A 26,684-nucleotide genomic window follows, 5' to 3' on the forward strand; every position below is an offset into this window, starting at 1 on the left:
TAAACACTTGTTTGCTCCCACTTACTTTTTCTAAATAATGTACGTATATAATTGCAGTGTGCTTGTTGTTGTATAGACTTTTAATTTGGTTAGAATATGCCATGCATACTGTCAAAAACTTGTTTCTACGTAAATCAGAACCAAAACATATGTACATACATATCCATACCATATACAATGCGTATTTATATATCGTTAACTTATTGCAAACCAAAGCTCGCTGCTACCGAAAGATAATACCATAATAAATAGTTAGCGTAATCTATTTGTTTGTACACAGAGTGCCATAAACAAATAGCTGCGCAGCTCTATATACGTATAGACCAAGTAAATAATTAGTTGCACAGCTGTTTTTCTTCCTATGTACTACAGTTCGATACAATTCAATATTTCCTGCAGCAGTTTCTGGCGCTCATGTCAAGCCGTTAACCATTAACTGCAAGCCACCGCACAACAATTGCAAAGCGTGGGCCAAAAGCCGAAGTAGTAGTACTCGTATTGCAGCAGTAACGATAAGCGGAAAATCAAATTCACCGAAAATCACAAAACTAGCTTACTCACCAGTCGGTCGTTTGATAGCAGTAGAGCAAATTGTAGAAGCGTCTAATGGCGCAAGCATTTGACTCGCATAATATGTGTAAATAAACATAAATATGTATGTACATATATGTAAACCATAAATAAGTACTATATATGTATGTATATAGAGGCGAGTGCAAGTTTTGATTAGCTGCGTCGCACACCCGATCTGCGGCAGCGTCGCGCTGCTGTGGGCCAAGCCGGCATCACCACCGGCGCTGTGTGTAATCAACAAACACTTCAGTTGTGCCGCGGTGTCGTGCAGTGCCTGTTGGAATAATCCAACAACGGAGTAATAACTGGTTGCATACATTTTTTGTTTGCATTAAAAGTGAAAATATTCATTTTAAAAAATGCATATATAAATAATAATATTTGTGCGATTGCACGATTTGTAGAATTAAGCGGTGTAGACGGCGGCGCATCACTTCGAAATACGATCAATTATTGTATTAAGTGAATTACAACCGTATGTGGCTAATGCAAATTGCTTTGACGTGTTTGAAAGTGCATAAAAATACGACAACAATAATCAAATCAAGCTAAAAAGCAATAATAAGCAACATATACAATACAATAAATAATAATTGTCAGAAATGTATTTTCGAAGAACACAACAGCCACACATTATAATTGGTATAAACAATAAAAAATAAAAATAAAATTAATAAAAATTTAAATAATTATTAATTTAACGAGTTTGAGAATTAAAAAAAAAATAATATACGTCAATATGCCAACGACTTGCCAATTTCAATTTTCGCGCACTACGCCAATTTACTACAGTGGTGAGCAAATTAATGGATACATTGCATTGAACACCACGAAGCAGCTGGCAATTGAAGGTGAGTATTATGCTCTATTGATGACTTATAACAACAAATACTTTATGGTACGTCAGATAATGAATTAAGAAAATTAGGTTTCGAACTACACACTTAAGTGTGACACTTTCAAAAAATATTTTTTTTTGTTTATCGATAGTTTATATTTTCGGAAATATCCTGTGGAAGCGTTTAGGTCGTATCTTGTTCGCACGTATAAGTCGCTATAGTCGAAACTTTAAACGCGTTTTTCTCAAAACGACATTTTTAAAAATTCCTGACATCATAATCGACAAGAAATTGACCGATCCACTTCAAAATTAAACTGAGTATTCTTGAAAAGATTTATTATTCATGATCGACGATATTTTTATTTTGTTGAAAATTTTCAATTTGGCATTAAAAATATACAATTTTTAAAACTTAGCCATTTTGTTAATTTTTAATAGTTTTCAAAAATCATGATTTATTGTATAGGAAATATATTCAACTTTAATAACCATTTTGAATTTTTTTTGTTTCGGCTAATCATTCGGCTGGAATCATGTCAGCAGTTGGGGATTTTTTTTGGCACCTTCGCAGACAGCACATAATTCCGTTTTTTTATAATATTTTTATAAAAACAAAATCTTAAAATATGGCTGAAAATATATCTTATTATGTCCAAAAAAAAACTTCGAAACATTCAAGAGAGTACTTTCCTTGAAATTGATGGTATTTGAAATTTATTCGAAGAGCAGAATAATGTAATTCCAATTTTTTTTTTTCGCCTCAAACATTCTTCAATTGTTCTAAACAATGCATATTAAAGTCTTAGGTTTACTATAAAAAGTTTAGTAACCAAATTTTGCAGAAATGCTCGAAGTCCATCTTAAATTCCTTACTCCGGCGGATACATTTTGGAGTTCACACAATCCAGTAAAGGACGCAATTCTGATAGTCTGTTTGGACTTTCTAAAAAATCTTTCCTCTAACAATTATGATTCATATATGTATATTTAATTTGCTATTTTATATCTCAAAGAAAGGGCACTTGGATTCGCCAAATGTTAGAGAGTAGCGACGCAAAGAAACAACTGGTATAATTCGCTCTATCTGGCATAATTAAGCAGCAAAAGTACAGACAAATGCTTATACCATTATAATAATGTAGCAGTTAAATTGGTGACAAGAGACCAAAACTCCGAGATATACAGTATAGTAGAGAAAGAACGCATCGAACTAACAACTGGTCTAGTATAAGCCAAATACACTGACTCAGTTAAAAACAACAAATGAGTTCAGCTGCATAACTTTATTTTTCTTATTTTTTTTACGAAAAAATTATAACTCAAACATATCGAGTTAAGAGATGGTGAATCGAAGACGACTAATATAACTTTTACTTGCAATATCAGCTAAAGGAAGTAATTTATTTACTAACTCAAATTTACAAATTTCCCATTGTGCTTATAATAAGCTGCTATTTTTTGCACAATAAATTATATAAATATAATTTGATTATCATTAAGGGTTCAATTGCGAACAAATAATATATATAATGCAATTAAAAACAATTATTTTGACACATTACTGATTAGAGATGATTTAATACGATTTATGTGACATTAACATTTAATAGCAATTAACATATAATACAAATGAATGGAAACACTTATGGCGCAGGAAGTTTACTGAGTAAATAAAACACTAAATGGAATGATTTTGGTGGGTTTGATTAGCAACAAGCAGATCATTTTAAGTCTGTTAATGTTAAATTGGTCTTGATATACGATGGTAGGTGGGCAAATATACAAAATCTCATTTGAAATAAAAAAGGACAGGTTCCAAAGTTTTTTAGCGTTTAAAGAGTATTAAATAAGAATGCGCTAGCTATGTTGTGTTTTAAATGATTCTAAGCTTCAGAGCCAAAATTTGCAGACTGCAGCTTTCACAGCTATATAATTGAAAATAAGTGGAGAATAAAGGTTTCATTGTTGTTCATATGATTAGATAAACGATAACTGTTTTTAAAAGCAATTAATTAGCACTTGCCAAAATGTGCAATACTCAAAGGCCACCGACAAAATTCGCATACCGTTAAATCGTAAAACAAACAGAAAATTATAAAAATAAATACGAAACGATAAGAGCCAACAAGTTAAGTTGTCACAAATAAACATTTGTGCATTTTATGAGTAAAATGTGATAAAACCGCAAAACAACTGATTTGTTATAGCACACATAACTTAACATACATACCAACAAAAAAATCTGCTTTATTAGCGCTCCCGTTAACGTTTCTTTGTTTTCACACCATTTTAACAGGCATACAAATTGCTTTGGTTGGCACCGAGCACGTCGAATGGCTGGAGCGGTGTAGAGAGGCATTGCTTGTGCACAATGACAGCACGGAGAAGGATAACAAAGTGCTCTACAGTGATATGCAGGAGCGCTTGTATGAGTCGTATACACTGATGAAGCGCACAAGTTTGCAGGCGGGTGAATTATGTGTGAAGAACTTCTGCTTTGATTTGCCTTGTGATGCGCCAGCGAGCTGTGATATGAAATATGGTCAGCGAGTCTACAACGTACGCTTAACGTTGCAATGTAGAACGGTATCAGATAAAATTTTCAAGGCGCGCTTAACAGTCAAAAATCGCAAGGATTTGAGCACGGCCACAGAGTTGAGTGAGGTTGGTAGATAATGGATAGCATATTAAAAATTATACTTTTTTTATAAATTAAATATTTTTCTCAATATATTTTGCAACCTACAGCCCCACACACTAGCTGTGACCAATGCATCAGCGACTGGTGCACACGCTTTACTGCGTTTCACTTTATCCACAGGCACTGGCTATGTGCCTGGTCAAAACATCGCCTACAGGCTATGCGGTCAGCATACATTTGCCGCATGTAACAAGTTGTATGTGTATTTATGCCAACATACCACATTCAGTGTTACCACACCGCAAGCGAAGCGCAAAGAGCATCTGAAAGTATTGAATACTGATATACAGAAAATAAGTTCATCATACGTCATGGTGGGCGGTCAATTGAGTATACCACTAGCTGCACACATTTGTTTGGAAGGAAATGCTAAGAATCTCATACATATAGGTTATCATATTGAAGCAATGCTCGTGTATAAAAAACGCATTTTACAAAAGTTGATTATACCGATTGTTATTGGTACAGTGCCACCGAAAAGTGTGCAGGACGGTAATATGAAGCGGTGCGCCGAGGACTTGGAACAGTACTATTGTTACGATAATTTGGGTGAGTGTGCAATTAAATTGACTTAAGAATTTAAATTATTTACTAAACGAGAGTAATTCGCCAAAATTTTGAAAATTAATTTTGTGTTTGGAGTAAAATATATTTTGAAAGGTTATTCAATTGTAGAATAATAAATGAAGAGATATTCTCTAAGTTAAATAATAACAATAAATCTTGATTTGATTATTATTATTTTTTTTTTGTATCATTATTTTATTTTGAATTTATTTTAATATATTTTCGTTTATGTAATTTTTGTCTTTAATATATTTTCAGGCACTGATGAATTCATATGCGATACAAAAACTGAAAATAGTTTAGTGGAAATCGATATGCTCTGCTATTTGCCTGAATTTACTTCGGTGATGCTTTTGAACTCATTATCACCACGATCTGAAAAGCAAAATTGCGCGTTAGGATCTTGTACAGCAGATATTTGTAAACAATTCCAACAACAAATAATTGTTGAATGATTGTGAAACCTGAGACTCTGCGCTTTTAAGAATAGTTTGATGGACATTTATATTTTCTTGCACAAATTCAATGGTTTATATTACTTATTTGTTAAGCATGTGATAATAAAAATAAAATTAGAAATTGTTACTAATGTTTATTGTAATACAGATTTTTTTCTTATTTGATATTTAATACGTCATTTTCCTATCCATTTAAACTAAAGATATTATTAAAACAAAAATAAATATATGTAAATATTTGATGATTAATTAGAAAATATGAACAAATGAAAAAATTTCGTTAATATTTACATTCATTAAGGACACAGCAAACAAAATAAGGCACTAACTACACACACAATATAAATATACTTTACCCTTACTTTTACTTTATCAAAACACATTTACACAATTGAGATTGGAATGTAATGCTTCGGCGAACATACACAAATATACTTGTACACAATACAAATTCAACGTAGCCCGAACCACTTTGCTATACGACTGTGACATCACTGTACGCCTAAATGTAGGCCATAGCTGGCATAAAACGCATTATGGCACCGCATAATGTTACATAATGAGGCTAATGTAGACATATTTATATGAAGAGAGAAAAGCGGAATAAATTTTAGAATCCCGAAATTGAAATCATGGAAGACTACAATCCCAAACGATTGGATTAATGGTATTTTCTAAATTATATTTGCTTTGATTTTAGTTATTTTGTTTATATAAATAATCAAATCGGGAGCATTTACCAGATGCTGAAATATTTATAAAATTTCACTCAACTTTAATTTTTATTTATATAACAATTTTAAGGGGTTATGCCAGTGTGACATTTTCCAAAAATCGATTTTTTTTGTTTGCTTATTCGATAGTTTATACTTTCAAAAATATACTGTGAAAGCGGTAAGGTCGTTTCTTGTACATTTTTTGAATGACAGCGTTCTAAAGAGCGACCGCTACGATCTTTTTTATTCGTTGAAAATTGTAAATTTGGCATTAAAAAAGAGACAATTTTTTTAACCAAAAAAACGATATTTTTTCAGAACTACGTCATTATGTCAATATTTAATCATTTTCAAAAATCATAGGTCATTGTATAGGAAATATATTCAACTTGAATAACCATTTTGGCGATTTTTATGATTCAGCAAACTCATTTGACCGGAATTATGTTAGCAGTTAGGGATCTTTTTTTTTATGCACCACCGAAGACACCAACGTTACTTTTCAACATTTTTGTGAAAAAAAAAAAAATTTAAATATAGCTGAAGATATACCTTATTATTGGCAAAAATCTTCGAAACAAACGATCGAGTACTTTCTTAAAAAAAAAATCACGGAAATCGCATAATTTTCCATGGTTTACACTGGTATAGCTCGTTAAATCGGGATAGAGTTGCTAATCCAAATGTGGCGAGCGGAGAATTACAATGTCGAAAGACGGATTTTTTAATTTATTTATTTGACTCACATATGCGGCATATAAAGTCCATTGAAAGTTTGAAAACCCTAATATTAGGTATATGGGAGCTAGGGGAAGTTGTGACGATTTCACTATTTTTTGGTACGGGGACATATTATAGAAGAAACTGAATCTCTTCAAAATATCTGAGAAACTTAACTTTTCGGTAAAAAATTTGTTAGAAGCACTGAGGTCCTCATATTCGATATATAGGGTCTTGTAAACTTATAGACTGATTTCGGTGATTTTTAGCAGGGCGATGCCACTTTTTAAATGCAATATTTTTGCTAAGTTCTGTTTCGATATCTTCACTAGTGCTAACTTTATATATTGTAAAGTAAACGATTCAGATCGACTTTAAAGTTCTGTATATGCTTATCGGAGAGAAAAAACCTTCGATTAATTGCTAAAAAATATATTTAAGAAGGTCGTGTTAAAATTTGAGACTAATCGGTCTACCCGTTTTCGAGTAATGTTGGTCACCGAATTTGAAAACACCATTTTGAGAAAAACGCGCTGCCATTCGGACCTTGTACTTCCAAGCACTCTGAAACGCCTTTCCAAATTTGCTTGTAACTTTGAAAATATTCACCGGAACGATATGAAATTTTCTGTGTGTATTCTTAAATATATGTGCATTAAGAAAATGAAATAAAAAAAAATCGATTTTTTGAAAATTCTAACTGTTTTTAACCCCATAAGGTATCTCAATTCTTACTCAAGTTATCGCTTGCACGGACAGACGGACGGACAGACATCTGGATTTCAACTCGTCATCCTGATCATTTTTATATATATAACCCCATATCTAACTCTTTTATTTCTTGGTGACACAAACAACCGTTATGTGAACAAAACTATAATACTCTCTTTAGCAACTTTGTTACGAGAGTATAACAACAGCAGTTCTCACCTATGACCGATATAATAAATAAATGTGCGTACCATTTTACTGCAAAAATAAGCTTTGGACTTAAAAGGAATAACACAAATACTTTGAAACCAAAGGAGAAAATCATTGCATTAACCTAAACTACCACGCCACACATACTCACGTGTAATAATAGACTGACTAAATACAATTTAAAACACTTCCTGCATTAAGTAAATACAATTAAAAGCGCAACAACAACAGCATCTCGCTATCATTCAGCAATTGCAGCAAACACTATGAGTGACTGCCACTGGGAATGGCATTGAACGCATAAAAATCGCCAGACTAACTGAGTCTGCGTTGTAAAAAACTGTCGCCCGACTGCCATTAACTAACGTGATTATTTACTATTTTTTGTTATAGGGCACTACGCGAGGTATCACGATTGAACATCCGCCCAGGGTTCCAGATTTCTATCTCCGTTTGATAATAAAGTGTGCGGGGCGCACGTAATAATTTATAAATATCAAGCGACTCATATTGATGCTGAACCACTGTATATTGTTGTTGTAGTCCCTGAATGTTTGTCTGCTGGTTGTTGTTGTTTCGTTTTTATTCTCGCTGTCAAATTCGAAGGCATTCTGGCGCCAACTTATTGATTTGCTACGGGCAACATGGAGACTGTAAACAACTAGACACAATGCGTGCCGCAAACACTGTCCACACATAACATCTATGCATGTGTGTATGTGTTTGTGTTTGTGTGCGCAGAAGTTGTTCGTTAGTCAAATCTTAATATGGCAGCGCACTTTAGTCGCGTAGTCGTGGTTAAACATACATGTTGGCAGGCAGGAAGGATAACAAAACACTTATTGTGCTGTCGTCGTTGTCGCTGAAAACGCTGTGAAGCGCCAGCAAAACGGTTCGCATTTTATTCGTTTTTTTGAATGCATATCTAACGGTTGGTGAAAGTGAAAAATAAATTAATTTATATTTTATATTTCGAAAAAGAAATTGTTCTCTGCACGGTTTTCGTAAAAATATTTGTCTATAAAATGCCAACGATGTGTTCATTTCAATTGGACCGCATGGATGTGGTCTACAATAGTGGCGAGTATATACATGGACGCATTGTACTGAAAACGGAAAAAATGAAGCGTGTAAATGGTAAATGATGAAATTACGGAAATATTATTGTTTTTGGTTTTTTTTTATAAATAAACTAAATAATTGAAATAATTATTATATTAATGAAAATAATGGTTTTCAAATAAATTACGTAATAATGGAAGCTGCAAAACATCATACGTGCTAATTATGCAAACTATTCCAGTAATTACTTTGACAAAAAATTACATGAAAATCTTGAAAAAGCCTCTAAATTGTATTGTGTTTAATTTAATTGTAAACAACCTTCCATGGCTTTTTATCTCAATTTTGAAAAAAAAAAAATTTCATAGTTTAATGTCAAATAAATATTATGGAAATGTAGTGAATAATGAATATCAAATTGTCCCAATAATTTAAGTGGAATACACTACAATCAATTATGTTATTGAAGAGATATTATTGTAGCTAGTTTAATAATATTTAAATGGATATACATACATACTTCATATGAAACTAAGAGCGAATCTTACCTCATGCGTATTATAAAATCCAGACAAAGGAAAGTCAAAGCATTAATTATAAATTGCAGTGCGCAGTTAACAACCAAAATAGTATTCTAGAATACTACAGGTCATACTTTTATTCACAGTCGAAATAAGTACTTTTCCGTACAGTATCTGTCATTAAAGGTGTTCTTATGCCATTTACAGGTTTATAGTATAAAAATATACCAGACTTGACTTTATTGCAACAACAAAATTCCACCGAATTAAAAGTTGAACTAATTTGAATAAGTTTATTAGAAGATTATTCGGTGTAATATTTGGATGATTTGTGACAACAAAATTATTTTGAGCGTTGCCACCTCCAAAATTAAATTAAAAATGATAAATTAAAGAAAACGAAACTCTGTAAGACACATACTACGGCGCTGAAGAGATTAATTTAAGTTCAAAGTTTTAAACAATTTAATACAGTTAAATTGATAAAGACACGAACCACAACAATATGAATGTGAAATCAAAAGTAAAATTTCTTCTTGACTGGAGTAAGCACCGCTTACGCGGTTATAGCTGAGTCCACAACAGCGCGCCACGCATCTCTTCTTCTAGCAGTTTGGCGCCAATTGGTTATTCCAAGCGAAGTGGAGGTCTCCCTCTTCCTCTGCTTCCACCAGCGGGTACTGCATCGAATACTTTCAGAGCTAGAGCACCTTCATCCATTCGAACAACATGTCCTAGCCAGCGTAGCCGCTTTTTTTTTATTCGCTGGACTATGTCTATGTCGTCGAATAACACATACAGCTCATCGTTCCATCGTCTGCGGTATTCGCCGTTGCCAATTCTTAAGGGACCATAAATCTTCCTCAAAACTTTCTCTCGAAAACTCCTAGTGCCGTCTCATCGGATGTTGACATCGTCTTCTGCACCGTAAAGTAGGACGGGAATGATGAGAGACTTGTAGAGTTTGGTTTTTGTTCGTCGAGAGAGGACTTTACTTTTCATTTGCCTACTTAGTCCATAGTAGCACCTGTTTGCAAGAGTGATTCTGCGTTGGATTTCAAGGCTGACATTGCTGTTAATGCTGTTATTGCTGTTAATGCTGGTTCCCAGATAGACGAAATTATCTACAACTTCAAAGTTATGACTGTCAACAGTGACGTGGGAGCCAAGACGCGAAGGCGCTGACTGTTTGTTTGACGATAGGAGATATTTCGTATTGTCCACGTTCACAACCAGACCCATACGCTTCGCTTCCCTATCCAGTCTGGAAAAAGCAGAACAATAGCTCGGGTGTTGTTTCCAATGATATCGATATCATCGGCGTACGCCAGTAGCTGTATACTCTTATAGAAGATTGTACCTTCTCTATTTAGCTCTGTAGCTCGTATTATTTTTTCCAGCATCAAGTTAAATAAGTAACACGAGAGTGAGGTCCTTCCCGATCCTGACGGAGCTTTTGGTGTTGCTCTACGCCAGCTTACACAGCCGTTTTAGTTTAGCAGGGATACCAAATTCAGACTTAGCGGCATAGAGACAACTCCTTTTCGTACTGTTGAAAGCAGCTTTTAAATCGACAAAGAGATGGTGTGTTTCGATTCTCTTTTCACGGGTCTTTTCCAAGATTTGGCGCACGGTGAAGATCTGGTCCATTGTCGATTTTCCAGGTCTAAAGCCACACTGATAAGGTCCACTCAGTTTGTTGACGGTGGGCTTTAGTTTTTCATACAGTACGCTTGACAGAACCTTATACGAGAATTGGCGCAAATTGAGGGGTCTCCATTTTTGTGTAATTGGCAGAATACACTAAGATTCCAATCGTCAGGCATGCTTTCTTCCAACCATATTCCGCAAGAAGCTGATGCATGCACATTTTCAGCTCTTCGCCGCCGTATTTGAATAGCTCGGCCGGTAATCCATCGGCCCCCGCCGCCTTGTTGTTCTTCAAGCGGGTAATTGCTATACGAATTACTTCATGGTGAGGCATTGGAACATCTGCTCCGTCGTCGTCGATTGAGGAATCGGGTTCGCCATCTCCTGGTATTATACTTTCACTGCCATTCAGCAAGCTGGAGAAGTGTTCCCTCCACAACAATATGAATGTGAAATAAAAACTAAAATTTCAGACAAAAAATTTCATAGTGACACACATGTAGTATTGTACTATGTTTACATCCACCAGCTGATACAAATAAATTCTAGCAAAATATAATTATGAATAACAGGCGGAAAAATTGATCGTGAGTTAGTTATAACTTCAAGCAATCTTTAAATATTATTTTCCATTATAATTATTACTTCTCAACATATTTTTCACATCATTTTTTTTTCAAATTTTGTTTTTTGATTTCAATTAATTTTGAATTTAATTTATTTTCTGTATGTTAAAATGTCATATGATTGTGGCAGAAGAGCTTAAAGCTTTCGGTGTGTTCAATGCAATCCATTGTAGTACATTTCACAACACCACAAAATTTCAATGGTTTCTATAACTCTATTGTAGTACGGAACACCATTTGCTTTCAAACCAAATTCGGAAAACTGGTGATACACATATGGTTTCTGAAGCATACTACAATATGTACTACATGTCTGTCTCAGGTATAATAGTGTTTCTCTGTTCCAAAAATTATTAAAATCATAACATCTCCTTGCTCCCATATACCTAATTAGAGTTTTCAAAAATACAATGGGCTTAATACCTTATAAATCGGTTAATATGTAAAATATCTTTGCCAAATTAAGGTTTGTGGTGAAAATTAGTGAAATCAGCCTCAGCCCTCATATACTATATATGATGATTTTCGTTATTCTATTGGACTTTATGCCGAATTCGTTCGTTAAGCTAAATCAAACCATTCACATTTAAGCTTTGACAAATTATTATATACTTATGTATATGTAATGTGAGTACTTCGGCTTAAACTCTTCTAAAATCTTGTACAATATCAAGTATATATATTATAATTTTTGGCTGGCTAAATACAGAAATACATATCCTTGTGTGATATTATTTGATAATCTTGTCTAAAGTTACTCAGACTAAAGATGGCGACCTTTATTTCATTATGCATTTCCCGAAGTTAAAGGTTTGAAAATATATTTTCCTCGTTAGTGTCTCTTGTAATAATTTTTTAGTAATAATTGTTTGTTTTAGTACCACTTTGAGAATCCATTATTTAAATATAAACCACATATCCATTTTACAGCGGTCTATGTAACACTCGAAGGTGAGGCCCGCGTGCAATGGTCTCTCAGCGGCAAAAGTGACTCGGCCAACTACTGTGGCCATCAGCAATATTTATATACGCGCACCAATGTCTTCGACAGTACTGAATTTCGTGCGGGTACACACGTCTATGTGTTGCGCTTGCGCATACCGTCCGGTTGTCCGTCCTCATGCAAAGGCCCCTATGGCTTTATTGCGTACAATATCTCCCTGACCATCGCCAAACCGTGGACATTCGATGAAGTGTTCCGCAAACCCATAACTGTGGTGCAAGCATTAAACCTGAACCACAATCCGGAATATGGCGTGAGTGTTGAAATCACCATGTTAATTTATAATAATTTCTTTTAATGTTTATGTCTGATAACTTACAGCTGCCAATACGTGATGAGAACGTGAAATATCTCTGCAACTGGCCATGCACTTCGGGACCCATTATGTACACATTACTACTGCCTTACAATGGTTTCGTCGCGCGACAGCAAATTACGTTTTTCCTCGAAGTGGACAATCAGTCGCCACATTATGACATTTCCAGCATTGAGGCTTCACTCAAACAACACTTTATTTTCCTCGCTCGACAGCCATATAAACGCAATTTCTATACGAAAACACTGGCGAAAAGCATAATTACGGAGCGTACGCTGCGACTGAGCAAACGCATGTATCAGGGTACCGTCTGTGTACCCTCCGATACGCCGCGCTCAACACTGAATCCCAATTATATTGTTTTTGTGCATTACACACTGCAAGTGAAGTTGAAGACCGGCTATTTTCACTACGATACAGATCTATCGGTGCCAGTGGTAATCGGTACCATACCGTTGCAACAACGTGGTGTGCAGTTGGTGACCACGCAGCCACGTCGAATAAGTACCCGTGATATATCAACACTAGAGGAAGAGGACGGTGATGTGGCAGGTGAACAGTGGAGTGTGCAGGCGGAAATTAATCAAACAGAAGAGGATGGTGAGGGAGATGATGATGATGATGACGATGATTTTATCCAACCAGTAGCTAGTAGCCATGCGACGCCACGGCGTACACGTGCCCAGGATATATCCAACAACAATGAGGAAGATGAGCCGCCATCATATGACAGTTGCTGTAAGTAATAAATAATATTTTGAAGGAATTAAGATTTCGAAAATATATTTCAGTCGATAACGCGGAAGTTGTTTATATTAGGAACCGTTGGGAACTTAGGCTACGTCCATTGTACAAAATTTAAACATGAACTCTTGCAATTTTAATAATTTTTCTCAGATTGCTACACCGACTAAGTCCTTATCTAATATTTATAATTTTCATCCATTCCAGTACCTCCGTCCTTCAGTTTTGCTACGCTCAGCAGCCAACAGACACTGGATAGTGTTGGACATTCATCGGATACGAAATCACGTGGGCAACGTACAATTAAGTTGCCCAAATTTCCTGGTTATGACATTGTTGCTTCCTCCACACAGGCCATTAATATGTCTGCAGACTCGGCTTTTAGCTTAAACTACTACCGTTCCTACGGCTCACTTGGCACTGGGCACACCGGACGCAGCCTAGACACTTTCGCCTCTAGTTGTGGTGTGCTCAGCGAAACCGATGAGCATGTACATGATGCCAATGAAGGCGATGATGATGATGATGAGGACATTTTCTAAAAACGCAACAACCCAATGAAAATGTTGAGCCATATTTCTACGAAATAAGTGAAATCATAGAATGTACTTAAAACCGATTAAAGTGCCAAAGAATTGAAGGAAAAATGCCAAAAATACAAAAAGTGCAACTTGCCACTCGCCAATATGCCAATACCTCATTTTGTAGTTTGTAAATGATTAAAATGCTTATACTAATAATCTGTATCCATTTGAAGACTTAGTATTAGTGTAAAAAGGTTATACGATTTAATAATTTGGTTGTAGAAGCTTTGAAATTATTTTCGACAATATATATACATTAAAATTGATGGAGAAGACTGGAGTCGATTTTAGTTTTATTATATATATCGGAATGCATAGATACATAGATATTTAATACACAAATAAAATATACATATGTATAAAAAAAGATCGGTAAAATATCGATTCATCTACATATTTATCACACCTCTTGGCACCAGGATCCTGAAAATCGCCTTTAAGAGTGTTACTCCGCTGCAGTTGTTCGATTATATTAATGATGCGCCTTGTTGATTTATAAAGTTCCTCATAAAAGCTTTAGTATATAAAAGCTTAATGCTTTTAACAGTCCACTGTTGATAACAGTACATGCTAAACTAAATTCCTGTTTCTTTATAAACATTCACTGATTAGACCGTGAACATATATTTCTATAAAGCTGCAACGGTTGATTTCAAATAATTTTCAATTCCCTATCAAATAGTTGTAATCTTTACCGTTTCTAATAAGCCTAAATAAAAGCAAGATAAAGAATGCACTAATCAATACAATATGATAAACCCTTAAAAATATATGGATAGGTTCATATCTAAATATGAAGTCAAAAGTGTTATGATAAGATAACGAAAAGTAATAATATAGCGAAATCGATTCAATAATTTAACAACCATACTTAATTAACAGTACAACAGCGGCTGTCGAGGAGGAAAGAACATGATTGAAAAGTTGTTGTGAGGCAAAAAATTACAATACATAAAAATATATGAAACAATATGGTGCTAAAATGTCAAGTAAACTTGGATAATCCAAAAGGTGTTTATGAACCTGGCGACAAACTCATCGGACATGTGATATTAACATTGGAAGTGCGGCTGCTAATCAAAGGTATGCATTGATTTAAATACTTTAGTAGCAATGAGTCATACACAATTATGAAGCATATTCAAAATTTCATTATTGTATTTACTGGATTCCCCAACGCTTTAACACAATGATAAAAACAAAACACAACTATAGCGGTTGCCATCAAATATACGGGTTTCGCTGAGGTGAAATGGGAAAAAGATCTACCACCGAAGAAAGCGAAAAAAGTAAAGCTAAAAAAGGAATCGGAGCAACCGTCAAATGTTGAACAACCCGTTGAGCAGTTCATAGAGGTTTACAACAATCGTGAAGACTTTCTGTCCAGTGTCAATTATTTTGTCGGTTCTGAAGAAGGTACTTATGTATATATTGGTTGGCAAATATCTCCCTTCCGCTTTTTTGCTCTTTATTCAATGATTTATAAAAAGTGTTACAGTAATCGGATTTAGTTCACCAAGGTACGCTTCTGGTCAATCGATTACTTCAAGCGGTCCAATTATTCGCAGTAAATGGTAGAATTAAGGATCTGGCCATATGGGAGCAGCTCATAGTAGATGATTCCCTTCAAACCCCACCAAACACACAGCAAAATCTTCCTGGCCGTCAATCCCTGCTTGGCCGCTGTTTGGGACGATTCACCGGCCTTCGACCACAACCGTTTTCGCTTAATATTGTCGTATGTGATCCATTTTTCGTCGCTAGTCACCATCCGCTTCAAAATTGGGTCGAATTCGTTCCGTTTCAGCAACATATCGCAGATGTTGATTCGGTCCAGAAGGTTTATTTGCTTTAAATTATGCGGCACGGCAGATGGTTTAAAATGGACTAACTACCATCTCCTTGGCGATGTCACGAGATGCCACATGCCGGCTTAAATCGATGTTTTCCACGATATTTGTCATCACACCGCCGGCTGTCTTATCGATTATGTCGTTTCCACCCGCTCTGAATCGTTGAAGCCATTCCTCTGCAGTTCGAAGTGATAGAGTACCATCCCCCAAGACACGTAATCTCACGGAACGTTTTTCTTGCGGATTTGCCTTTAACGAAGGTAAACTTTAAAATAGCGGGAACTTCGGCGTTAGTGAACTTCATGTTTATACGTCTATAACTGTTGAACACAAAATCCAAACTAATCATGCATAGCGTCGTTTTGTAGGTTATGACAAGATATTTTAAAGATGTATAGTATTGCCAGAAACGAGCTCTGTAGCGCTTTATACATAGCCTTGAAATTCAAAAGACAAAGAGGTGGAATGGAAATATTTGCCAACCAGTATATACAGAGATATCTGTATATATATGCTTTAAGCATTTAATTTTTACACATACTCAACTGATTTATTTACATTTGCAGCCACAGCCAGAATCATTGAGCGTGGCATTTACACTTACCCGTTCACCGTCACACTGCCACAAAGCTGTCCGTCCACTTTTGAAAGTGCCAACGGACATATACGCTATATGCTTGAAGTATTCGTCGATCATAAGAACAAACGTGAAGTATGGTATACACAACAATTGCAAGTGCTCAAGCCACTCGATCTCCGCCAGTGTCCACAAATAGCCGCACAAGCACGTAATGTGCTCGTCGATGAGGGTATACTCTGGCATTTCTTTAAACATCCCATGAAAATGTGTGTGAACTTACAGCAGTTTGGTTTTGTTCCTGGCGAAGCACTCTCAATACACGTCTCAATACAGAATCCCGATAATTTGCGTTTACACGAACTATCCTACGAGTTGCAGCAAATTTGTCGCATAACCGCTTCGCATGGTCATAATAAAACGAAAACCAAATATTTCCATACCACATTGGCTAAAGCCGTACATACTATCTGCGGTCCACCGGTAGCAAGTGTGCAACATTTGCAAGAGCTCTACATGCCCCAAACTGTGCCGAGTACCGATCCAGACGATTGTCATTGCTTGCAAATAAGTTACGAGTTGAGTGTACGGCTAAGCACGGATAATGTGAAACGTTCGGTGCACGCAAAGATACCGATCGTTGTGGGCACCGTATCATTACGAAGTGCAGAAGAAGCGCGTACGCTACCTAGCTTATTTCAAGCGGGGGTTTTTTCAACGTGTAGCATGGAAAATTTGTCGTCGAAAGCTAGTGAGTGTAATAGGTCACCAATAGTGGAAGTTCCAGATAATTTTGCTATGGCAACTGCTCCCGAACCCGAGTCTCCCATCCAAAATGTGCTTCAGCTTAATTTGGGTGAGTTATAGAGAATATTTTGAGTAAAAGAGTAAAAGAGAAACTCTCCATTATTCCAGGCTCCTCTTCCTTTCGCGAAGCGTCGCATTTGCCGAAAACCAAATTCGATGCCGAACCAAAGAAATCGAAACACACGAAAGAACAAATCGATTTTAAACCAACATATCTCTACTATGACATCGATAATATGTCAGGTGTACGAAATGATGCTGCTATTACGACAACAACAACAGAAAACACAACAACAACAACAGTGCCCAGCGCTACAGAGTCGCCACAACAAAATGACATTGAAGCGCAAAACTCTGAAAACAGAGCTTACGCTGGAGTTGTGCAACAGTTAAGAGCAATGCAGGAGCGTAACAGTATTGTAAATGGCTCTTCATAAGTATTTAACATAAATGTATGGTAATATATTATTATTTAATTTAGCTTTATACATAACTATTACATGAGTGAAATAAACGCAGAGCATAAAAAATTGTGGACGTAACCTTATTACCAGCGTCTACTCTTACTCCGCACATTCTAGATGAACGAAATGAGAAAGATAGATATAAATTAGGTAAAAGGTTGCATAAAAAAATTAAAAGATTATGCACGAACTCACGGTATGCTCGGGTGTTATATTCGCCGACGTGCCAATCAGTATGGGCAAGGTCAGGTCCGACATTGTTTGTGTGACATTGCTGATGCGCGTCTGCAGACGTAACTCATATTTAATGGATATTATATGTGTACCTTGTGTGGATGGCGGCAGCGGTGGCACGAAGAAATCCTCATCCATGGAAGCGAAATCATTCGATTTGACAATAATGTGATTTGCCACACTACTCAAAATGTACGAGATATAGCGTGTGCGCCGACGCGGCACTTGTGTAGTGAATTTGTAGATTTGCACGAAGTAGGCGGTAATGTGTGTGCGAAATTTACAACGTTTTGACATATTAGATACTTCAATAGAGAAGTTTATGGTGTCGCCGGGTATGTAGGCGCCCTGTGCTGTCTTCAAATTTATCTCAATCGGACCGGCCGAACAGGGCCAACAGCAGAAGAAGATCTCATCGTTACGTACAACTGGCAGCTGCATTACATGATGACAAGTTGCATAATGAAATTATAATTAATTTAACTAGCATTTCAAAACTCACCAATGCATTGGGCACTGTATTGATATTGAACACCTGCAACACCATTATTACACTGGTGAACTTACGTGTCTCTGTCTTATCGTTGAATTGCAGAATTAAAGATAATTCGTAGAAAATACGACCAATATCTGTCGTACAAGTTGTCGGGCATGTTTCTGGTATGTGGTAATCAAATTTGTAGTTATATGTTTTTGGTTGCAGTAGACCGCCTTGAAATACGACTGTTTCCATCTCCATATATGTCTCCTCTGCGGAATAGAGCTTTGGAAAGCGCGCCATTGTGTCAACCCAGCTAACGCTGGCTTTGCCACAAAAGACTATGTGTATATCTGCGATAGCGCATTACACTACTACTAATTTCATAACATTACACAAAATTACACATAAATACATACCTTCTAGTGATCTTTCTTTGACTAATGATACTGCCACATTGCCAGTCAGCCTTTCACCACACACATATACCGGCGGTTCGCGTTCGAAAGTAAATTCGCAGTGCGGCATTACGAAAATCGCTAAAATTTTAATGTTCTGGCGTTGAGTTGCCCGAAAAAAAAAACACAAACAATGTTATGTTTACAAATATTCTATACACATATGTATGTAAATGCCGATATACGAATTTTATTTATTCCATTTTCGATTTTGCCTTCAGTTTTGTTTTGATACGTTTTCGAATAATTTTATAGTGTGAGAAAATATTTGAGTTTTAATAAGTAAATTTCTTTCTTAGCTTTTAATGTTGATTAAGTTAAACCTGGATGCTTTTATTTTAAAACTATAGTTTGTCTACTAGAAGTGTTTTTCCATTAAAAAATATTTATTGTGTAGAAAAAAGTAATCCTTTGCCTTTGGACTTGGGTGGTCTTTGTTCACACTTCAAACTGGGAACATTGCGGATTCAGCCTAGAATTAAACAAGAGAGGCTTCCCCTCATTAGCTCGTCTACTTCCCAAGAGTTTACGAAATAAAACCATAAAGGCAATATTGTTAGTATATAAGATCGTTAAGCTCAATTTTAGCATTAAAATTCTCAATGTTTTGAGGATGAAAATTTGAAACGAGCACGGAAAAATTTGTTAGAATACTTTCATTTGGTGGGTTTTTTATCTCAAAGATCTAAAGAGAAATTTGTACATTATTCCCCACTTTCTACCGATAATCTAATCCCATATATTTTACTCCTGGTCTTTCCATCGGAGTGGAGGTCGTCCTCTTCCGCCGCTTCTTGCAACGGGTACTTCATCGAACACTTTCAGAGCTGGGGTGTTTTCATCCATTCGTATAACATAACCGTAGCCGCTGACTTTTTACTCGCTGAACTATGTCAATGTCGTCGTATAACACGTACAGCTCATCGTTCTGATGACCATAAATCTTGCGCAAAATTTTCCTATCGAAAACTCCTAGTGTCGTCTCATCTGATGTTGACATCGTCCAAGCTTCTGCACCATAAAGCAGGACGGGAATGATAAGCGATTTGTAGAGTTTGATTTTGGTTCGTCGAGAGAGGACTTTACTTTTCAATTGCCTACTCAGTCCAAAGTAGCACCTGTTGGCAAGAGCGATTCTGCGTTGGAATTCGAGGCTGACATTGTTGGTGTTGTTAATGTCAAGTAGACGAAACAATCTACAGCTTTAAAGTGTGTGCGTTGACTGTTTGTTTGATGACAGGAGATATTTCGTCTTGTCCTCATTCACCCCCAGACCCATTCGCTTCGCTTCCTTATCTAGTCTGAAAAAGGCAGAACTAACGGCGCGGTTGTTCTTCGCCGCCATATTTGAATAGCTCGGCCGGTAATCCATCGGGCCCCTCCGCTTTGTTGTTCTTCAAGCAGGCAATTGCTATTCGAATTTCTTCATGTTCGGATAATGGAACATCTATTCCATCGTCATCGATTGGGGAGTCGGGTTCGCCATCACCTGGTGTTGTACTTTCACCACCATTCAGCAGGACGAAGCAGTGTTCCCTCCATAACCCCGGTATGCTCTGGACATCCGTTATCAGATTACCTCCTCGATCCCTACATGATAATGCTCCGGTCTTGAAGCCTTCTGTAAATATTTTTATAAAATTTTCAAGCAATACCCATGTCGGCCAGCTTTTCAAGCTTTTTATACTCACGCATTTTGGCCTCTTTCTTTTTACGTCTGCAAATGCGTCTCGCTTCCCTCTTCAGCTCTCAATATCTATACCACCCCGAACCTGTTATGGTCAATCGCAACGTTGCGAAGTAGACAGTCTGTTTTCTCTCACCTGCGGAACGACAATTCTCATCGTACCAACTGTTTTTTTGGCGATGCCGGAGACCAGTTGTTTCGGCTGCAGCGGTATTCAATGAGTTTGAGATGTCGTTCCACAGCTCCCTTATATCGAGATGCTGATGAGTGCTCTCAGATAGCAGGAGTGCAAGTCGAGTAGAGTATATCGTGGCTGTCTGTTGCGATTGCAGCTTTTCGACGTCGAACCTTCCTTGTGTTTGTTGAGGGGCGTTCTTTGCTGCGCAGAGGCGGGTGCGTATCTTCGCTGCAACCAGATAATGGTCCGAGTCTATATGTGGTCTTCGGAGCGTACGCACAACATGATCGATTTGATTACGCGTGTTTCGATCTGGGGACAGCCACGTAGCTTGATGAATTTTTTTTGTGCTAGAATCTGGTACTACAGTCAACCATATTTCGGGCCCCAGCGAAGTCGATCAGCCTCAGGCCGTTTGGCGTTGTTTCGTCATGCGTGCTGAATTTTCCAACTGTTGTGCCACCCTTTTTTTTTTTTTTACCCACCCTTTTGACATCGTGGCGGGCTGCGGGGCAGAGGCACCTTCCCAATTAAGGTTCCGTACATTCCAGGTGCATGCCCTCAAATCGTGATCCTTAAGACGTTTGCAGTAGTCGTCACCAAAGTCCTTCTCACAACCGCAGGAGCGGGCTTCGCTTTTTCACTTTAGCTCGCGTTCAAACGGATGTCTGTTGACTACCCAGAGGATATTTGGTCTAAAACAGGAAGTCGTGAGCTGCTTGAGTCATATGCAAAAGAATCGTTCCTGGTCACTCCCAATGGCAATCAGAAACTTTCCTCACATGCGTAAACTTCTACATTATCTTACACAACGTATTTTCAATAACGCGATCTTGGATATACTATATAAAATATATTACTTGTCTTTAACATTTTAATTAATAGTTTAACTCTAGATATGTATGTGTCTAAATATTTGTTTTATATAGTTGTCTTTTAAAGAAAATTGTGAAAATTACACATTAGTCTTTTAGTGTGTAAAATATGGTAAACTTTAGTTTATTGACTTTTTAAGCAAATTCATATACAAAAGAGATTGCAAAATCGGTTTGAACATCAAAACTGTAAGTATAGTCGCCTATAACAGTAAATGTAGGCCATTTAAGAGAGTCGCACTGCAGGAATAAAAACTGTAATTTTATTATTAAACAATTTTTAATTATTGCAGAATGCTACCTTCAACTATTCCAGCCATAGCCTGCTGTGGCGCGTGTCGCCGGTTGATTGTTCTGCTGACCATCTAGGTCATAAGGTGGTGGTGCAGTATACGATGTCAATAATGGTGCATCGACGCCATCACTCCCCACGGCAGACGGCGCTGTGGGCACAGCGAAATTCGTATACATCGGATATCTGGGTATAAATTCATCGGTACGATTACGCTCATCCACATCACGATCGATGAACTTTCCACCAATGGTGGTGGCCTCGTCGAAGGAAGGTGGCTCTGTGTGAGATGGAAATAATTGAAGTTGCGTTTAACACTTAAGCTAAATTCACTTACTGAATTTCTCATAATTCGGCGGCGCATCGCTGCCAGTTGGTGTGCCCGGTGTATCGGGAATTGCTGGTGCCGTTGGCAACAAGCCAATTGCATTTTCTGGATTGGTAGCACTCTGTGCCAAAGGCACCGTTCCAATTGTTATGGGTATGACTATTTCGGAATCTGTGTGGCAACAACCGGTATTTATGGACATTTTAATCTCATAACGCACACCAATTATATAATTTCGATTCGAGGTAGGCGGCACAGGCGGTATTAGCAGTGAGCCCTCGATTAGGCGCTTTGACAGTCTCAAGCATTGCATACCCTGTTCGGCGCGTGCCAATGCATTGCTGTGATAGCGTGTCTTTCTGTGCGGCGTATGTGCCTCGAAGCTGTAAATCTGTGTCAGTTTCAATTCGACGCCATCTTCCAAATCATAGCCAGTCGATTGATTGTCTATTTCGAGTACGTATTTAATACGCTGGCCAGGCGCATAACCGCCAAACGGTATGGTCAGTGTGGATATCACCGGTCCGGAAGAACATGGCCAGCAGCAAAAGTATTTGATATCCTCATTTTTGATAGGTATCTGCCAATTGGAAATATAGTATTATGTAATATCTGCATACTGCACTCTAAACTCACCAATAACTCTGGCAGCATATTCAAATTCACTTGGTATAGAACCGTTAGCGGCTTTTTGAATACATTATCGAAGCGATACGGTCTATCTATCACCAACGACAGTTCGTATGCAATTTTACCATATTTCTCCACACACGATGTCGGACACTCCAGCGGTAATGGTATACAAAAGGTATAAGTATATGTGCCAGGCTGCAGCGTACCCTCGCCATGTACGCATGTTTTCGAGTGTAGATAAGTTTCGTTAGCGCGATAATATTCGTTATAGTGCTCGGTTTTGCCATCCCTAGAGCGTGTGCGGCTCTCTTCCCAGCGCACCTTCGCTTCGCCGACAAACAGTATGTAGACTTCTGATTTTGGGCGAGGAAACAACGAAAAAAGTAAAAGCATGAAATAAGTAAATATGCATAAACAGTTATAGAGTTGACAGTGATCTCATGCATTCTATATATGAGATCTGAAAAAGAAAAATAAAATAATAAATTCTAATGTTTCAAGATAAAAAATATTCATACGTATACGTGTATGGAATTACTTTTTTCAAAATTCACTCTCACTTATTTATATATGCTTATGTATATATGTATGTATGTATATGCACAAATATACAACAAATCATAAGCATTGGCATTCCATACTTCAAGTTCATTATCATTAAAACTGGAAATTTATTGCATGAAAAAAAGAAAGCAAACGCATTAAGAGATAGCCAGCAAAGTAATTATTCAAGACAAAAAAATTGCTACTAAATATACAATGGAAGCGTATCAGTATTGGTTTAGGAGTGGAATATAAATGATTCAGAGGCTTTTAAGAGTAGAAATTGTTTTACAAAAACCTACATTTTTCAAATATATCTCAGTTTCTTTCGTAAATGTGATGGTACAGCATATTCTTAAACGTCCTACATTTAATTTTTATAATTTATTATATAATAAAGTATTCGAAATTTTACCCTTGAATTAATCTAAAATAATGTTATGGTCTCTTTTGAAATCCACCACGTTTATTGTCTTCAATGTAGAGTATAGTTTAATGTATTTAGTTCGTTTTTGTAGAATAAGTTCTTATAACAAAGCTTCATTAGTTTACGAATATCAGCAGCATTTAAAATCAGGGAGCTTGATAGTATTTTTATGAAGCTTCCTTATATTTAAAACACAATTGAAGATTTGGTATTTCCCCTAAAAAGGCAACATAATCAGTAAAAATCTGTAGTTATGGAACCTGTCTCGCTGGATACTTATTCAATTAGCTTATGAGAGCTTGAAAGAGAGTTTATGAAACAAACACAATACAAACATACTTGCGTACTTATATAAATGTGATTATAATTGCAATTCTAATGAACACTACTAACTTCCAGTGAATAGCAGATCAATCACAGTACATTGTTTCCAGATAAACTAAACTATTTGTTCGTCAAGTATATAAGCGGTTATGCTAACTATATAATTAGCATACATGTATGCATAATACATACAAATTGCTATCAATATTATTTTTATGATAAGTAATTATAATGAAATATTTTACAAAAATTTAAAGAAATTTTATATATTATTTTTATTAATTATATTAGTGCTTTCAAATAATTGTTTTCATATGCTTACATATAGTATACACAAACATATATTTAGTTATTAATTGCATGCAAAAATCCGCCTACCTCTAACGGTCTTCTCGCTGGTTGTATGCAAGTTAATGCGTCCATTAATTATTTCGCCGCTATAGTAAACCGGTTCCGGCCGATCGAATTCGAATATACACTGCGATGGCATTTTTTCTTGTATTTATTAATGATTTTATAGCGCGTAAACAATTTGTCTTTAATTAAATACTATAAATTTATTTTCATATACAACAATAAATTATGCGAAAACACCGCTTACTACACAACCGTCACACGCTACAAATTAACGCAACGCAGCACTAAATATATGTATATATACATATATATACATAATATATAATATATATTTGTTGGTATTCAAATGTATTTTTATATTTCCCTTAATTTTTTTAACAGCATTTCTTAGAACCACAATACACTCTTATCTACGCGTTTGTTCTTGAACACATTATAATTAAATATACACAATATATACATAATAAATTAGTATTCGCTGAGTACGCAACAGCAGTATTTCACAGTCTATTCTGGCTCCAAGCTGTCGATGCATCCGGCGCACTGCCGTCTCACTGACTGCCTAACAAAATTTTTAACGAATTCACTAAATCTTGTTTGTTTAGAAAGAATGAAAGAAATGAGACTGTCGCCCCACTGGTACTTTGGAGCATTTGTACCCACACAAATACATAAACATATATAAGTATGTAGGCATATTGGGAGAGCTTGCGTTGTCTAATGAGCGCCGGATTTGTTAAGTTCTCAGCGTTGTTGGTGCTCATACATACATACATATATATGTATAGCAATGAAGAGCGTCTGAAATTTGCCATTAGACATGCCGTCATCAACACGTTTTTTGTTTTCGTTTGATTTTCATAGTTTGTTTATTAGGCGAGCCGGTAAACTAACACAATTTAACAGCTGTTTTTGAGCAGAGTTGCCATGAATTTAAATGAATTGTCAAAAATATGATTTTTGAGAATGACAATTTAAAATTTGTTGGTGCATTATATAAACGATTCTATACAATATCTTATATGTTTCATATGTTATTCAAGGTTTAGTGCAATGAGAATGGTCTCTTGAAATAATAATTATTTTACTCAAAATTCAAGATATTTGGTTCTACATTCAAAACAGCATTTGATGAAGGAGTGCTATTCTGTATTGGAGACAATATTTACATTGCTCTTTCTAAGCAAACAATCATAGAATGACAAGCGAAAAAAAAATTCGAACCTCCACCATCTGGTTGAAATTTAAAGTTAATAGAGAATTAGATATTTTTGATGACCATTCATTAGCAGATGCATGTATGTGATTGGCGTGGAAACCGTTTAGCCGGTTATAGCCGATTCGATATTAGCGCGCCACTCCTCTTTTCCCTCGGAGTTCGGCGCCAGTTGCAGATCCCAAGTATAACCAGGTCGCTCTCCACCTGGTTTTTCCAACGGAGTGGAGGCTTTCCTCCGGCGGGTAATGCATCGAACACTTTCAGAGCTGGAGTGTTTTCGTCTATTCGGACAACATGACCTAGCCAGCGTAGCCGCTGGCTTTTTATTCGCTGAACTATGTCAATACCGCCGTATAACTCGTACAACTCATCGTTCCATCTATTCGCCGTTGCCAATGTTCTGAGGACCATAAATCTTGCGCAAAATTTTCCTCTCGAAAACTCCTAGTGTGGTCTCATCGGATGTTGACATCGTCCAAGTTTCTGCACCATAAAGCAGGAGGGGATTGAAAATCGGCTTCTAGAGTTTGATTTTGGTTCGTCGAGTGAGGACTTTAATTTTCAATCGCCTACTCAGTCCAAAGTAGCTGACACTGTTGGTGTTATTGATGCTGGTTGCCAGGTATACGAAATTATCTACGACTTCGAAATTATGACTGTCAATGGTGACGTGGGAGCCAAGACGCGAATGCGCTTTTGATGACAGGATATATTTCGTCTTGTCCTCATTCACCTCCAGACCATTCGTTTTGCTTCCTTATCCAGGCGGGAAAAAACAGAACTAACGGCGTGGTTGTCGCTTTCGATGACAGCAATACCATCGGCGTACGCCAGGAGCTATACACTCTTATAGAAGATTGTATTGTTGTTTTGCCGTTAATCTATCGGCCTCACCGCTTTGTTGTTCTTCAGGCGGGTAATATAAATATAACCAGCCTTAGAATACC

The 26,684-nt window shown here is 36.6% G+C and overlaps 6 protein-coding genes across 9 annotated transcripts in view; 3 read left to right on the plus strand and 3 right to left on the minus strand.

Moving 5' to 3' along the window:
• The window catches only part of LOC128924111 (uncharacterized), a 521,511-nt gene that overhangs the window by 95,270 nt on the left and 399,557 nt on the right, over positions 1-26,684 (plus strand). The gene's annotated exons all lie outside the window — the stretch shown is intronic.
• On the plus strand, positions 380-14,722 carry LOC105219340 (arrestin domain-containing protein 3). 2 transcript variants are annotated; one of them, XM_054235889.1, is made up of 4 exons: positions 380-1,424; positions 12,287-12,612; positions 12,681-13,413; positions 13,627-14,722. In XM_054235889.1, the coding sequence occupies exons 1-4, from the start codon at positions 1,313-1,315 to the stop codon at positions 13,959-13,961; spliced, it is 1,506 nt and encodes a 501-aa protein (XP_054091864.1). In that variant the 5' UTR covers positions 380-1,312; the 3' UTR covers positions 13,962-14,722. The 2 variants fall into 2 exon arrangements, with proteins under 2 accessions (XP_054091864.1, XP_011193703.2); XM_011195401.3 differs by lacking the exon at positions 380-1,424 and adding an exon at positions 7,920-8,634.
• On the plus strand, positions 14,864-17,677 carry LOC105219333 (arrestin domain-containing protein 3). 2 transcript variants are annotated; one of them, XM_011195390.3, is made up of 4 exons: positions 14,869-15,086; positions 15,219-15,419; positions 16,423-17,289; positions 17,349-17,677. In XM_011195390.3, exons 1-4 carry the CDS (start codon positions 14,975-14,977, stop codon positions 17,675-17,677), a joined length of 1,509 nt encoding a protein of 502 aa, XP_011193692.2. In that variant the 5' UTR covers positions 14,869-14,974. The 2 variants fall into 2 exon arrangements, with proteins under 2 accessions (XP_011193693.2, XP_011193692.2); XM_011195391.3 differs by lacking the exon at positions 15,219-15,419 and having other exon boundaries at positions 14,864-15,086.
• LOC105219332 (arrestin domain-containing protein 3-like) lies at positions 17,675-19,140 on the minus strand. Its single transcript, XM_011195389.3, has 4 exons — positions 18,836-19,140; positions 18,441-18,769; positions 17,900-18,373; positions 17,675-17,817 (listed from the first exon to the last, which is right to left on the minus strand). The coding sequence occupies exons 1-4, from the start codon at positions 18,942-18,944 to the stop codon at positions 17,788-17,790; spliced, it is 942 nt and encodes a 313-aa protein (XP_011193691.2). The 5' UTR covers positions 18,945-19,140; the 3' UTR covers positions 17,675-17,787.
• LOC128924113 (uncharacterized) lies at positions 19,360-21,577 on the minus strand. Its single transcript, XM_054235903.1, has 2 exons — positions 20,566-21,577; positions 19,360-20,495 (listed from the first exon to the last, which is right to left on the minus strand). Exons 1-2 carry the CDS (start codon positions 20,567-20,569, stop codon positions 20,191-20,193), a joined length of 309 nt encoding a protein of 102 aa, XP_054091878.1. The 5' UTR covers positions 20,570-21,577; the 3' UTR covers positions 19,360-20,190.
• On the minus strand, positions 21,708-25,099 carry Arrdc3_3 (arrestin domain-containing protein 3). Of its 2 annotated transcripts, none has more exons than XM_011195393.3 (5): positions 24,540-25,099; positions 22,871-23,220; positions 22,244-22,814; positions 21,916-22,186; positions 21,708-21,854 (listed from the first exon to the last, which is right to left on the minus strand). In XM_011195393.3, exons 1-4 carry the CDS (start codon positions 24,649-24,651, stop codon positions 21,918-21,920), a joined length of 1,302 nt encoding a protein of 433 aa, XP_011193695.2. In that variant the 5' UTR covers positions 24,652-25,099; the 3' UTR covers positions 21,708-21,854; positions 21,916-21,917. The 2 variants fall into 2 exon arrangements, with proteins under 2 accessions (XP_011193695.2, XP_011193698.2); XM_011195396.3 differs by having other exon boundaries at positions 21,708-21,869.

Source organism: Zeugodacus cucurbitae, chromosome 2, assembly GCF_028554725.1.
Source record: "Zeugodacus cucurbitae isolate PBARC_wt_2022May chromosome 2, idZeuCucr1.2, whole genome shotgun sequence".
NCBI lineage: Eukaryota > Metazoa > Arthropoda > Insecta > Diptera > Tephritidae > Zeugodacus > Zeugodacus cucurbitae.